The sequence below is a fragment of the Squalius cephalus genome, assembly GCF_949319135.1.
Source record: "Squalius cephalus genome assembly, chromosome: 3".
Classification (NCBI taxonomy): domain Eukaryota; kingdom Metazoa; phylum Chordata; class Actinopteri; order Cypriniformes; family Leuciscidae; genus Squalius; species Squalius cephalus.
The window spans coordinates 21,641,847-21,658,118 of NC_137124.1; the positions used below are offsets into that span (position 1 = coordinate 21,641,847).

A 16,272-nucleotide genomic window follows, 5' to 3' on the forward strand; every position below is an offset into this window, starting at 1 on the left:
GGGATAAAAAAATAAACAGCAAAGCTTTGACAACAGCACCTTGACATAGTATGTATTTCCAACATTACCTTGAGAAGTTGAGGATAGTAAACAGACAGAGTACTGAGAGGAGGAAATCCTGTTACGGTTGAGAATGTAAACGGAATGTTTTGGTCGGAAATCGTTTCCTTATTTTCCCAAAGTGGACAGTTTCTGAATTCACAATTGAAGCAGCATGCAAGTTTTTTTTTCTTTTCTTTTCATTTTTTTTTTTTTTCTTTTCTTGAATGTAATTCTTCCTCACCCCCTCCTCTCCTCATCTCTCAAAATCTTGGCAACGTAAAAAACACAATGTCTCGAGGAATGTGATATAGTAATTTGAACTGGGCGCAAATGACTGATCAGATCTTTTTTTAATTGTTTACAAGGTCATGAATATGTTCAATAAATAGACTGTAGTATCACTTTTACTGTATAAACTTCATCTTTTTTACATGCAGTCCATAAAATTTTCATCTGACGGAATAATTTACCCTGTTATGTATATATACAAATAGATATTTTCTCTTTTCTCTCTCTTTTTTAGAACTCTCAATAAAATCTATACATTGTGTACACTATCTGCCCCTTTTAATGGTCAATGTGCATACACACGAAGTGTCTATCCGTATAAACCGCCAGCCGATCTTCCTTTTGCTATCCATGGTAAGGGCTCGCACGTAAGACTGGGTTGTCCGGCATTGCGAGTTATAGTGCCGCTTGTCTATTCCTCGGCAGCCCTCCTTTGTGTACCCCAAGGGGTTGCATTTGGTCTCGTAAAAGTATTGCTTCAGCTGACCGTTAGTCACAGGGACCTTCTCCAGTACGGTGACTGTCTGGCCCGACATGTCTATGGCCGTCTTTTTGTCCACAGCCGTCACCCACTGGCTAATACTGTCACAAACGCTGAGCTCCCCTCGCCGTGCGGGGTCCGAGTGCCGACGCACGCGCATCGACATGTTGGCGGCGTCCAGGTAGTTTTTGTATTCCTCCAAGAGAAAGAGTAACGGCGGCTCCAAAGGCACTTGGTTGCTGATCATCACCCGCGAGGCATACAGGTCAACGTCCTTCGAGTCTGCCGTGGCTGCGGGACCGCCCCCTCCTTGGCCCTGGTCGGCCCCGGGCCCCAGTTGCTGCGTCGCCTCCCCTTCCCCCTCAAGCAACTCCTCAATCACCTGCTCGAAAGTGTCCGTAAGCGAGGGCAGCCCGCCCCCACTCTGTGGAGTCCCGTGGCCTCGGCTGCCTGAGGTGACGGCAGCAGCGGAGGCGGCAGCGGCGTCCAGGTAGCTCTCGGCCCAGTGGCCCCCCTGCAGGCCCGGGATCTCTCTCACGGGCGCAGCTCTCATGCAACTGATGTATGAAATAACCATAGTAACAAACAGGATGGTCATCACTCTTCTAACCTGTTGGAACTGGAGACAGCAAAAGGGGAAAGACAAGAGGGATGGGGGAGTGAAAAAGGGGAGGGAGGAAGAGAAAACACAACGTAAAGAAACCATTTTCGTTCAAGATACTGCATATAACATTACGTGAAACACTTCTCCCCTAATCAAAGAAAGATTAATAGTCTTGTGTGGTTATTGTGTGGCCAATGAAACTGAGATCGCAAATCATTTCCGTAACGCATGTACAAAGCGTGACACAAACACAACATGCCAACTTGTTATTTCTTTGATTCATTTTTAGTTACTGGCCCACGGGAGTGCAATTAACACTGCACACTTTCTCCATCCCCATTCATCCACCTGCACTTTCGCGCCCCCCTTCCCCCTTAGCAGCAAATGCAGCAGGCTAAATTCAGAGACCCTGGAGTATCATTAGGAGGACACCAGAGAACTGCTCCCACTCTCCTCCGTCTCTCTCTTCCCCTTCCCTTCCTCCTCCTCCACTCTCTCCTGCTCCCTTGCCTCCTCCACTCTTCCCTTAGAGGTGTGTGAACTGCTTGTGTGACTTTCAGACGGAGCAGAAATAGGTGACATGTCAAATCCCACCAAAAAATGACAGAACAGTGTCTAAGTTTGCATGAGTAATCCAATGCTGAAATAATTCAATTAATTAATTAATTTTAAAATGTGATATTATTAAAATGATATATTCTTCTTATTTAAATAATATAATTGAATTATTATTATTATCATTATTTATGATTATAAAATTCAAGTTAAGGATGAACTTTACATACTGCTTAAATGTAAAACAAACATCTAAACTTCTCTGGAATGAACTGAGCAGGACAAATTTGGAAGAATAAGCCTGCACACTACGATGCCACACAGATGATTATCTTTCCAACTAAGAGAGTTTAAAACTGAAACAGAGAGACAAAGGAACAGAGAGAGATATGGAAAGACACTGTAAGAAAGCAGAGAGAGATTTGAAATCAAGTGATCAGAGAACGAGACAGAGATAAGGAGAAAAGATGCCAGTCATTCATTTATCCTTTCAAACCTAAACACAAACTGCCATGTTTCAGTCAATGGAATTTTTCCTGGCTACAAAATCAATGTCAATAAATTACAATTCTAGGAAACCTATTTGATTCCTCATCTCTCTCATTTCCTCTCTGCGAACCCCTCTGCAGCTTTCTCTTACCTCTCTGAAGTCCCTCTATGAGTCGCTGTGATTCATTGCATCCAACGGCATCCCGACACATACGAACAGACAGGGGAACATGCATACACAACAACAAAAAAAGATACCCATTACTCGCACTTTCCTAAGGAGAAGGAGAAGAGGAGAGGTAGGGCTGGGGTAAGGGGGGTGGAGGGGGGTGCATTTAAAAATATCCAGCACCGCAGCAAGGCTTCGCCAGTTCTCTGCGTGCTGTCCTCCTGATGCCCCACGCAGCCTCAGGAAGAGGCAGAGGGAGGATCCGCTCCCAGAGCAGAAGGCAGTACGGGCCAGCAGGAGACAAGGAGGGACACGCCCTGTCTAAAAGGCATTTGTTTCATTCTTAATTGGTGTCTGGGGCCACGGCTGCGATTTGCTAGCGCAGAGATGACTGCCATGGAGATGTGCTTTCTATAAATAGGCCGGTTGGGAGTCCCACAGTCTCGATTCAGAATATCACAGCCCTCTACTTAATGAGCTCAAAGTCCCCTCGCTCAGTGACGTTGCAGTCCACGAGGGGCGTGTGTGAGCATGTGTGCGTCAATGTGTGTGTGTGTGTGTGTGTGTGTGTGTGTATTTAGCTAGGGAGATGAGATGGAAGCATCTTTAATCTCTCCTCTCAAATGGTCAAAAACACGCATGGAAAAACCCAGAGCCGAGGATACAGCTGTGGAGGACAGATCAATCTTAATCAAATCAGGCAGCACGCAAAATGTGTGTACAAGCTGCTTCTGCAGGCATGAACAGATACTTCAGTCTGTCAGCTTTCCCCGTAATGGAAAAAGCTTCTTACATTGTCAGCAATTACCTCTGCTGAATATAGCGAAGAATTTAAAGTGCCTGCCTGAGGATTATTCAATGATTCTGTCTTATTTCATTCCTCCAGATGTGGCGTGCCTGTGAGGATGGATGGATTATTGTCAGCGTTCCTACTCTCAAGGTTTACGCACACACAGAGAAGCGTAGCCCAGTAACCGCCCCAGTTTCAGGATGATCCCAATTAGCAAACATCTGTCGTCTCCCTAATGAGCGAAGTATTTATATATATATTGTGGAGGCTTCTGAATGAAATACCAGCATCAGTCATGCTGACACCCAAATCCCTAATGTTGCCTACCTGACAGCAGGTGGAGTACCAATGTCATCTCTCATCCAAATCCTACTGGTGATACATCACCTTAATAAATATATTACAGAGCTACTTGGCTTGCAGTATCATGTAAAAGGTCAGTTATTGTTGATTACTGAACTTTGAAAAGCTGACTAAATTGCATATTTCCCTCCTAATTAGACCAGAGCACCGGTGTGTAGTTGTGTGGCAGGGAGTGGAGGCCAAGAACACAACAACCCTGATGACGTCTCTCTCTGGTCTCAAAGGGGGATGAGAGGAAAAGGGCGGTGGGGCTAGAAGGAGTGGTGCTAGGGGGCAGTGCCACTCATCAGCTCGCAATTGCTTTCCATTTCCCTCTGGGGTCCCTTCTCACCAGGAACAACACACGATTTTATTTCTAACTCTGCTATTTCCTGTTTCCATCAAGAGAATCAATATGGATTACACTCTCAATCAACTTCCTGTTAAAACGTAATCTAGACGATGAATCACTTTATTGCTCTGGGATTGAGTTGGCAATAACTGAGACCTTCTGTCTCATTCAAAGCAGCGAGGGAAGACAAGATTACCTTGACGGACATGTTTGTTCTGCTTTAATATGCGTGTGTTTGAACTGCGTATGATAATGTAATATCAATATCCTGTCATCGTATGGTACGATGTGCAAACATTAAGTGTGTTTGTGTATAGAGAGAGTACAGGTGGTTTTGATGGGTCACAGAAAGAGAGTGGTTATGTGGTAGCAGCCGTCACAAAAAAAATAAAAAATAAAAGGATAGTCACGGTTTCAGGTGTTTAAATGTCTAAATGAAGGAGATGACTTTCATGGTTGATGCTGAGATAATCTGTTAGACTGTCATGTTAACAAAGCTGCTAATTCATGCTTTTCGAGTTCTATTTGTTGGACCTTTGAAGCCAGATTCATAATGAGGCATTGAAAATACTACAAACAAGGTTCCATCAATCAAAACTCTTATGAGAATCCATTCAGTCTGCAGTGATCTTTCAAGCTCTCTATCTACAAAGTAATCTTGATGAAATACTTCATCCACACAGCTGTATTTGATCCTTGTGGTCAGGGCTTATAGGAGCACGTTCAAACACCTTTCACTGTAAAACATGATTGTACTTTAATTGGGCATGAGTGGCAGCTCTATAGTTTTGGCAAAAGTCTACATGCACCTGCTCAATTGTTTGGAGAGTGGCAGGTAGGACAGGATAGGTTGGTCTATATGATCCTGATTCCCCCACAACTGTATTTGCTTAAATCTCCATGCCATATAAGGGTTAGGAGAAAAAAGCACTCATGACAGATGTATAAGGATCTTCCAACTTAAAAGTATTGTGGTAACAGACACTTTTCTGTTGGTCTTAGCACTCTAAAGGAAAATAGAAAAAAGAAGAAGCATTCACTCCTTAGGGCAAGATACTTAACAATGCATGATTAAATATTTGAAAAGAACAAAGGTTGGGGGAAAATGCTTGTAGCATAAGAAAAGATTTCAGATTGCTTTGGTGTACTTGTTTCAATGAACTGTAGCGTGCATCACCTAAGCTCACACAGGTGTCGCAGCTGTTAATTATTATTCTGACTTTGAGAACACATTAAAATGTGGAATTCATAACAGTTACAATCTGACATTAGTGGTAACACAACAAGGGACAACTCTCTATTCATCTGTGGTGAAATCTTTGTCTTCAAAAGCAAGTTTTTTCAAAGAGTTTGAGTTGGAGCTGATTTAAGGATATCAAGACCTCTATCTTGTCTATCCCAAACTATAGCCTACAAATAACGATAAAAATGCAATGTACAAAAGCAACAAGAGTGAGCCCCCTCACCCCCAAAACTACAGTATTTTATATTAGTATGAGTGCTGCTGAAAACTAAATTTTGTACAAAAAATAAATAAATAAAAAATTTAAATTTTACATTTTTAGACGAACTAAGACGCGGTGTAGCTCACATCAATAATGTGATATGGGGTGGGGGTCTTAGTAAAATATATATATATATTAAACGGTGTTCACCTCACCAGTGATAAAAGTTACCGGAAGTCGCTTTCGCTAGAAAAGGTAACCATAACAACAAAAATTTGCGCAAGCGCAATACGATCAGTTTCGGGCGGTAAGTAGAAAAGCAAGTCACTATTTATCACTTCTTCAGCCTATAGATTTACACATTCACGGATATATCATAATAAATGTTTCGTTTAAAAGTTTTTATTGACGTTTGGCTAACGGTAGCCTAATAGTGGCACGTTTAGTTGCGTAAAACGAACCTCAACAGATTATTACACCCATTGGCTAAAATTAAATAGGCTATTATAAACTGAACAGTTGAAATCATTTAAAAGCCCTCTAAAATACACGACCCCACTGAAAGCCAATCTAATTCGCTCGATTGTAAATGTGGCTCTAAAGCTGAAAGGCAGAAGACAAAGACAAATTAAACATTAGTGCTGTAATAATTTATGTATAAGTTTCGTCTTTTCTCGTAACAGGAGAAAGGGCAACGCATTGGCGAACAGGATCCGCGAGGGAAATATCACCTAAGATGTGCCATTCTATATGTTAGTAGAGATTGAGTTTTTTTCCGGGAACTTTCGAGGGAATTGAAAACATATCCAAGTAGCCAACACATAGGCTACTTCTCAAGCCGCGGTGGTGCTGGACGTATGCTATAAACTTTATGTCACATTACAGTTTCTAAACTTGAAAAGTGGTGTCAGAGAGAGGATTCTCTTAAAACAGCGGCATCCACACAATCCATCCTTTACTCGTTAATAGCCTTTACAACACTTCTGCACTAGATGGCGCATTCGTCTACACAAAGCTCATTTGAAGTGAAGGCAAGCAGAAAAGCATAGCATGAGAAACATCTTTCTCTTTCTGTCACATAAACATATACGCTCACACAAAGAGAACGCAGATTAATGAGGCTACCAGATAGCTATAAGAATAAATGTGCCTGCCTGCTTTCTTTGCTGCAGCCTATATTATCTATATGCTTTTCATCTAAAACAAATTACAAACAGTGTGTGTACATAAGCATCATAAATTACATCACGCATTAGAGTCAATTAGGATTTGGAGAAAATGTTTGGAAAACAACTTAAGTGTAATTTTGTTCAAGCAGTGTTGTCCAGTTAACATCCAAAAAGCAGCCTAGAACTATAATTTATTTGTTAGTTTTTAATTCGAAAACTTGATGTTTGCTTTGGGAGTTCGTCTGTTCCTACACGGTAAACCTAAACGATGATCTCAAGTTTCATGTTCTTCCAAGTCTCATTGAATTCACCAAACGCATTTATTCTCTGAACGTTCTTATAGATAGCCTAGTTTTCGCTTAAACTGTCAGTCCTTATGAATAAATAACCGATGCCGTTTGGTGAAACTTTAATAGGCTACGCTATTAATACGTAAAACAGGCTATATCAGTAAAACTAACTAATAAACAGTTGAACAGATAAAAGCTACAAGGATTAACAGCTAATAGCCCTGGATAATAAGCAAAAACAACTTTTTGGTTCTACTGACCCCTAACAGAAATCCAATCGACATAATAACGCTGTATCGTATTAATGAACGCGAGGATACCGTTTCATGTTGCCGCTGCATGATCCAACACTTGATTACTTTTTCCTAACTCCCCTTCTCATTTCAGACGCAGTCAGTAGGCTACAAAACCTGCAGTAATCACTCTTTGCCGCACAAAAAACCTACCTTTACTGTCCAGTCGTAAAGGAGACCATTCAGGAGGACAGTGTCATCTGGGATGTTTTGGATAAGCCCTCCGCGTAACTAGTTTGCGATATTCGCCCGCTCTTCGCCAAGCAGCAGCTGCAAGTAGTCTCTTCAGCTTTTGAGCAAATAGATTAAATTATTGATAGTGGAAATTGCATGGTTGAGGTAATGGACTCCCATGACTGAGCGGATCCTTTGGAGTTGGGTTGAAGCAGTTGGATGGCATGATGAGCGCTCGCGGTGTAGTGCGCATTGAGAGAGCTCTCCAGCTTGAAATGACGGCTTCATTCCTCGCGACTACAGTAACTAACTACTGCCGTGACGTTGCAACATGTGACTCCAGCTAAAGCGCGACCGAGCGCCTACCGAGTGAGGCACTTATGCCTTACGAATAACCGGAAAGAATGTTATTGTGGCGTTTAGCCAAAGAGCAACATATGAGAGAAACCTTCATAATTCCTGAACATACTGAGCCTGAAAATGTTTTTTTGTTTTTGTTTTTATATATCCATCGTTTTTGAAGTCATCGCTTTCTTCTCTTAAATGCTCCTTCAACTGATAATCAATCCACAATCAATGTGGGTTTTTGATATTTGTTCCTTCTCTTCGTCTTTTAGAATAAAGGTAGGCTATATATACATGATTCCTTTGTATGCCGATACAGAGTGAATCACATAGGCTAGTGTTTTGTTTCATTTTCGTTGACAAGGCTATTTGTATCTAGACATCAGAAATTGGCCACAGGTGAACACCTGAAATCTGTTTAGGTTTAGCTTAATTCGTAAAACCTGTAAAATAATAATTTATGGTTTTAAGTTATTACATTTGCCGTTCTCAATTTAAAAGATGGTTTTAAGTTATTACATGTGCCATCTAAATCTCATCAGTTCATTGCACTTTCAATTCATTGGCTTTGCTGCCATCAAATGCTGCAATAGCTTCCTAATGGACAGCCGTTAGGTTAATATGAAACACCTTTTTGTGACAAGACTAGATCATCTGCTGAAATTGATATTTGCAATTGTGACTCCACAAAGGTAGCATCAAAGTAAAGAGCTCACTCCTTGTCCCCGCCACATCAAGGATCTATTATTCCCAGGCCATCTTTGTATGTGATATTTTAAACTATTGTCAGTTTGAGCCCCTCTGTCTGCCAAAGGAGCTTATGTGCCAGATGTTGGTTCATTGCTTTTAAAACTATTCATTGTTCTTCCAGTGTCAGTTATATTCCTCCAATAATGGGAGTGCTTTGTTTGATGTGTAAGGTAAATGGTCAAAGATATTCAAACTAATAGGAGGGTGATATAATGTTGCTCTTCAACTGCAACTTTGCCATTTATTCTATGTAGTATTTAAAATGACCTTCCAGGGAGAGTTTAGGGAAAGCATTCTTTGTTCTTTTCACCCCATGCTGTACCACATCATTAGCCCAATACTTTCACCAAGACTCTGAGCTCCAAGTGCTTTTGGATCTCGTCCAATGCAAGATTTATATTGATGAGTTTCATGTATAGTGATGATGATTTTTCTCTGCATAAGGTAATGAGGTGGAGCGGTTTCAAACCTAGCTGTTCCCAGCATGAGAGTGGATGCTAACACCTGCCTCCTCTCTCTCTCTCTCTCTCTCTCTCTCTCTCTCACACACACACACACACACACACACAAACTCCCTCTTTCTCTTTCTTTCTCTCCTTCTCATCTTCCATGTTTTTGTGCTGCTAAACTTACATACTTTCACAAATATACATTCTCCTTCACTCCTTTCGACATATTCATGCTTACAGCTCCCTTCCTCTCTCCTATAGGGACAAGCCAAGATGAATATAACTCATCCCATAGGCTCACAGGAGGAGAGGGCAAACCCTGGATGACAAAGAGTTGCATCAGCAATTACTGAGCGACATGACTCCAAGAGAGGTAAAACACACACACACACACACACTCATGTACACTCTCACACTGCGCATTAGGGCTGTTCCAGCTAGGTAATCCATAAATAAATCACTCTGCTTCTCATTAGGAGCACAAAAACAACATGGATCTCGATCAGAACTGCACATACAGCACAAAGTTGACACCACCACAGAAAGAACTATGATAACCACAAAGTGGACATATGGACTAATGAGAATACAGCAAGAGATGAACTGTGGGAAGACCTTGACTTTCATTCGCTGCAACTTTGTGAAAACTTTAGGATCCATAAAAATGTTGACAAAACATACAGTGTGGGCATTATAGCTGAAACGTTGGTTGAAACTTGATGATCAGGATCGACATGTTCAAAGTGTTGAATGTTGAGAGAGTCGGAGCGGCGTCAGAAGCGATGGCCGTGTCTCTATCCAATAGGTCGGGTCGCTAATGACGTCACCTCAGCTTTCTCAAAATCTCTCCCTCTGTTGTCTTGTGTGCTGTCTTGACCCATCGTAGCGTATTCCATCCTGGAACCATCAGAACAGGTCCTTCCACATAATGGCAAACTAGGATTCTGAAGTTGCATTGTGAGACCTAATGAAGGTGATCAGTGTCTTATACAAACCTGAAATGGTGGAATAGTTTACGCTATTTCAGGGCAAGATAAAACTTTTAGAGTATCAAAAATAGTTGTAAAAACAGAGGTGATGGCTTCTTCATGAGTCACTTTGAGAAAAAAAGTATTTTGAGCCACTGCTAGAAAATTAGAAAACTAGACCAGATATTAGTGTGACAGGCCAATAAAGTTAGTTTATAACATTCATCAAACACATCACAGAGTACAGGAAAGTGAACAATGCCCTTTTTGACCATCAGCGCTGCAATGAAAAACAAAAATCACAAAATGTTTGTCAGCATGGCACCAGGTTTCAAACTGAAGCACACTCTTAAAAATAAAAGTTCTTTACATTGTTGAATTAAGAACCTTTAACATTCATCTTTTCATTGCACAAAAAGTTCTTTAAAGTGGTTCTTTTTGCATTTTCTATGGCAGGTTCTGTGGTATCGCTGCGAAAACATCCTTTTGGAATCTTTATTTTTTAAGAGCGTAGCCAAGTGTTCACAAACATTTCCCACACGAAAACAAATGAATGTCAACAAAAATATGAATGACGAATGTGAAAAACGTGTAAATCATGCAGAGTATATCTTATTAAACTCAGCCCACGTCAATGATTTAGTGTTGTTTGGACTGTAATGTGGAGTGTACATTTAAGTATGTACACTTGTTCAAGTGGGTTCTGTCTTTCCATTTTGTCATTGCATTGAAATGAGTGAGTCACTTTTTGGAATTTAAGTTTTCACATTCCTGGGTGCCTGTCTCTGTTTCTTCGGCTTGCTGTCTTTAGTGAAGGGAGTCTGGGCAGTGCTTTGTGTGACTCACATCACCGTCTCTCATTCTAGACCCACTCTGTACACTGAAGAATTGCGCAGTGCTCATCTCTCCAATAGCAAGATGCAACAGGTCCCTGTTTTCAATAAACGGCTGAAGGTGGTCAACAGCGGCCAGCCGTGTAAGATAAAGATCTCAAAGTCTTGACTTATAGCAGCTACATTATAGGACTACACACTTAGATATCCACTTTAGCACATACACACAATGAGCTATACAATCCACGTAACTGTAATCTATCCCTTGCAGCATACACCAGCTACACTGGTAATGTATCCGTTGGGTATAAGCCCTCTGCTGCACTTTATCCTTTTGTACACACATCCTCTGGTAATCTAGCCTTTTGCTTGCCCAACAAACCCTTATGTGTCAAGGGTGAGCATATTTACATAATTAGGCAGACATTTCTTGTCTTTGACACATTTAGTGGTTACTAGATTCATAGTTTGGATATCCATTTACAATATGGATATATTAATATACAAACAAATGCATCTAAAAAAACCACTATAAACTTATAGTGTAGTTTGAGAAATAGCACAGATGAGAATAAAGATGAGAAATGAAGAACTGTCTATGAAGTATGAAAATCACTGTTCTACAAAGCAATAGCAGAGGAAGTGCAGTCTAAATGACCTCTAAGAAATGTTAAACATTCAAATGTTGGAAAAAAAACAAACAAAAAAAACCTTTGCTTTGTTAAACACCCTTGTTTTAGAGACCTAAGAAATAGCATTAAGCAAGTATATCAAAGTCAGGCTCAGACACAAACACAGTCGGGATGCCATTCTTAACCAACATGCGCAGAGGCAAATTGCAAACATGTTAGAGAAGTCCTGCATATACATACCCAAGCATTGACGTTGGCGAATAGTTAGAGGATTCCTTGGCGGAGCCTTAGTTGCCAGGCACCAGCACTAATGCTGCTCTGTAGCTATTCACTCCATTTTATATCAGTGAGTAAAGCACACAGGTGGGGGGCAAACAACTAGCAAAGCACATCATACAGACCCCATCAAAGAAACTTGGATGCAGATACATACTAGAGGTCAAGAATATAAATATTGTATATACCATACACACATTCACAGACACACAAACAACCCTGTACACAAATACAATGGGGTCACAACAGCCTAAATGGTGGTGTTCCATTTAGTTCTTTTCAAAAGTATAACAGAAAAATATACATATCTAGCAAGCAGATTATTGAGGAATTACACCATAAGTGTAGATGTCACACGACCTCTTTCAGAATAAGCGCTTTGCGCTAGAGCACAGCAAGTCACGCTCTTGCTTAGTATTGAGCGCGCGCACAATTCCTCAAGCCTCTTGAGGTTTTCTTGCGCAGAAAACCTGCAATCGGAGGTGCTAATTGACTAATGACTTTAGACTTGTCCAAATAGCCCCATAAACACAGAATAATTACACTAAATGCATCGGAAGTATCACTCAAATTATTTTGGCACCACGTAGTTAATTAGCCTGCTTATATTTGCAATTTATAGAAATTGTGATTAATCTTAATCTTAAAATGAAAATGATGAATATTATTTTTATAGTTATTGTTTTTGTTGTTAGCAAAATTGTGAGACTATTGTTCGCAAAAAAAAAAAAAAATCTTTTCATGGAGTAAATGAAAAAAAACGGACCTTTTTCTTTTTCGCAATTGTGACGAGCACACGCTTTTATTTCCCAGAGGAACTCTGCATATTCAGTAGGCCTATAATAAATTCCTCCCGCGAGTGAAGCAGGGCGCAATAAGTCGGTACATCTCTATAAAAGTTAATTAGGAAAGCCGCTCTCCGTAAACAAAACAATTTTCATATTTAGTTTATAAATATCCCCTGATCATCCGCGGCGGTCAGTCAAACAAGGACGAAGTAAACACCGATTAAACTGTAGAAATATAATGGCACAATACAATAGCATTATGTGATGTCTGAATTGAAATCTACCAAGCTCAGATTTGTTATTGACGCCCACCCTTAACTCTGCAGCGATCGGAGAGCGGAGGGGAGGGGGGCGGAGAGGGAGATTCTCAGCTAGATAACACAACCCCATTTATGGACTGATCCGATGACGTACATTGCAGAAAGTTCTATAAAAAACCTTCCGTACATACAAAGTGTGTCGTGCCATCCCCCAGCACCCCCCACCCTCCCCGCATCCGCCTCCAGCCCCCCTCCCCCCACATGCCCACACCCACACCACCAACCCACATCTCTATCCCTCTGTCTCATGAACTAAAATGATATTATATATTCATTTTATAAATAATAAAACATATGCATTCAATAAATGAAAACGCGACTCTAAGCCGTTTGGTGTGCAATAAATGACAAAAATGAACAATTTAATAATAACATTTCACTCTAGTCAAAGCTTTAAAAAATACATTTAATATTTTATGCAGAAGTATTTAGTCATTCACCACTGGATTATTTGTATAAACAAAAACAGGCATTATTTCGTTGAAAAACATGAAATTATGCATGAAATATTTGCTCATAAAAACGGCTCTCGTGACCGTTTTGTTGCATGTCAATAATGATGCTTATAAAATTTGCCCATAAATGACATGGGTATTACGAAGATCACAATGATAAAACAGCGATAATAAAATCGAGTTATAATATCAGCTGCTATTATTTTCGGACCAGTCCAAAAAACATCTGCTGCTTGTCCCGCTTGATTTGTCACTTTAAAGTCAGATGTTCGATACATTGTTTTTGTAACAACAGAGATTTTCTCGATAACATGTTTCGTACGATTATGATAAAGAAATAAATGTTTAATTGAGAAATTACCGATTTAGCAGTGATGAAAGAAGCTAATGCATTCGAACAAAGAGAAACAGTCATAAGGATCATTTTAAAAGCAGCTAAATGACACTGAATGTCTTCCGCCTGATAGACTCTTGATTAACGCAGTGCTGAGGCGCCCGTGGGCTTTCATATCTGTCTGTTTGTCATTCAATCGCTTCACCCTTTAATCAGATTCTTGGATACAAAGAAAAAATCGACCGTAGCCAATATTCTCCGCTCACCCCTTTCAGAAACTGAGACGAATTCCTAAACTTAGTCGGCATAAAAGTCAGAAAATCATCAGCGAAAAGCTCCTTTAAAACGCTGACTGTCCTAATTTCGTCTCAGTGTTGCACAGCTTTCTCCACAATACGCGTGACACCCTCTCAGCCATTTCCTTATCAGGCAATCTTATCGGTGGCTCCATCTAACCCAGTCTGAACAAAATCTGACCACGCCTATCCAAATTCTTATTCACTTTAACTGGAAATATATAGATGAACACACAAACACACTCACACACACACATAATGTTTTGACCATCGGGCTATTTTTGGCGAGCCAATTCAATATTTTAACATGATATGTTATCTGTGGAGAAAGCTTTTAGCTCTAAGTGGTTCCCAACAGTTCGGCGTGTGCACAGACAGACCTGTGCGCTTGGGAGCGAGATGAGCAGGTGATGCTGGAGGAGAGGAGTGGAAATCTCGGGATGAATGAAACGGAGAAGCGGTCCGTAGTAAAAACACTAGCAATCTGTCCACGATGACGAAGTGCGGAGATGCTACAGTCGCGATTACATTGATAGGGCTGGTTGCACCACTTTATGATCGATTCAACGAATAAATTATCCCTCCATGCTAACGAAAACAACATTTAGCTGATAAGAAAGGATGATGAGAATGACTGCTACGGACAGACAGATACGATAGATAGACAGACAGATAGATAGATAGATAGATAGATAGATAGATAGATAGATAGATCATGATCTTTTTGTTTTCAGCAAGACAATGTAGTGGTAGATGGCAGCTCGTGCTGAGTCGTATATTTTATTAAAGACATACCCCATTATTCAGCAAGCAAAGAAAAGCGTGTGCTAGACAATTGCGCATTTAAGACAACAAGAATTCCGCAAGCATTTGATTGTGATGAGGACGGAAAGTCAGCTGGTTTTCGCACTTACATGTACAATTTACTTTCTTCATTTTGTGTTGCGCTATAAATAGCAACTCATATAAAATAACTGCTAATTGTGAACAACTCTATAGGGGTGAATTGTGAGATAGCCTATATAAATACATGCATTATTCCGTTTCTATGATTTCGTGACAGAACCGTGGCTGTTAATTGAAACAACTTTGTCACCGCTACGTTTTCTGCTCTAGTCAGAGTAAAATCATACGAGTAAGTAGAGGGAAAATGTAAAATGATAACGTAAGTTTAACATTTCCCTCTACCATCACTACCCAAAGCTGTTCCTCACAGCGTAACATTTTATCTAGCAGTAACCACTAATCAAACTTAAAATAGGCTACGTAAAGTGGTGTAATTTTTCATGTGCAAGTAAAACATCTGCCCAAGAACGACTGCTAGTAAAGGGGTGAATAAAACAAACAGGTCTTACCTTTTTAAGAGCTGACAACCACTATCAGTGGTTAGATCTCCAAGACCAATACTTGCATTTCCCAAAGTTAACACTGTGCACCAAGTGGAGCTTGCAAAGTACGCGTACACTACAGCAGCTCTACCATTTCAACTTTCACATGCTCTAAGTGGCGACAAAACTCCAAGCGCAAAGCAGCCCCACTATCGACTGGTTCGTTTCCTCGCGTTTGCTTGTATTTTTTATTTTTTTATTATTTCACCGGTCTCCCTCCGAAAGCGAAAAAAGAAGGAAAAAGTGGAACAATTCCCTAGCTTTGGCAAAAATACTGCAAAACACAAAAGGCGATGTCCACTCACTCCGTGTTAGTCCTCAGCGTTCAACGACTCCGGTGCCTCTGTCCAAAGTGCTGAAATCATAGCACAGCTAAGGTTACTTAGAGGCAAAATCTATACTTTCGTTAAGTGCCACTTGATAATGCTTTACTCTATTGCTTCCCCACGCCTTGTCACGTGAATATATCCTTGGCAAGCCCGTCCTGTTAATATTTGATCACATGTTGGTCGGTGGTTTTCTTATCAAAAGAATCACTTATCTGAAAAGTCGCTCATAACCCTCTAAAAAGGAGTCCCCCCCAAAAGGCTTGAAACCCATGTCCCCAAATCACACAGTTATAGCGTCTTGGTGCTCTGCTTTTGTCCTGCAGGGCAGATGGACATGTCTACACATGTTGCTTTTTCATTGACAGAGAGCACTTGTAAAAAAATGAAATTCAGAATAAAGGCTAAACGCCCAATAGGCATCAAAGCGCAGATTGGCACACAGCGCAACAAAGGCAAAACCCCAATTAGAATTTATATTCTCTACGGCTGTGTATGTGCCTGCGTTTGCTTCGCTCAGATTTTTTCTCTACCTACGAATCACAGAAAACAGCAACATTACAAAGTTTTACATTCATGTTAGCAAACCTGAACCCTTGTTTAGGTAGCCTTCAGCGTTAGGGTCCATA

The 16,272-nt window shown here is 40.6% G+C and overlaps 1 protein-coding gene and 1 long non-coding RNA gene across 8 annotated transcripts in view; one reads left to right on the plus strand and one right to left on the minus strand.

Moving 5' to 3' along the window:
* bdnf (brain-derived neurotrophic factor) overlaps positions 1-16,272 on the minus strand; it is a 17,336-nt gene continuing 1,064 nt past the window's right edge. For 2 of the 7 annotated variants that reach the window (XM_079866917.1, XM_079866915.1), the window contains exon 2: positions 1-1,430. In XM_079866917.1, coding sequence (XP_079723043.1) covers positions 597-1,409 — 813 coding nt within the window. In that variant the 5' untranslated portion in view covers positions 1,410-1,430 and the 3' untranslated portion in view covers positions 1-596. Of the gene's footprint in view, positions 1,431-2,610; positions 3,176-7,462; positions 8,171-14,309; positions 14,332-15,284; positions 15,998-16,272 lie in introns of those variants that run through there. The other 5 variants (XM_079866920.1, XM_079866919.1, XM_079866918.1 and 2 more) reach the window with 5 other exon arrangements.
* LOC307155933 overlaps positions 9,385-16,272 on the plus strand; it is a 23,404-nt gene continuing 16,516 nt past the window's right edge. The window contains exon 1 of the long non-coding RNA XR_013820625.1: positions 9,385-9,400. This is a non-coding gene — a long non-coding RNA (uncharacterized lncRNA). The remainder of the gene's footprint in view (positions 9,401-16,272) is intronic.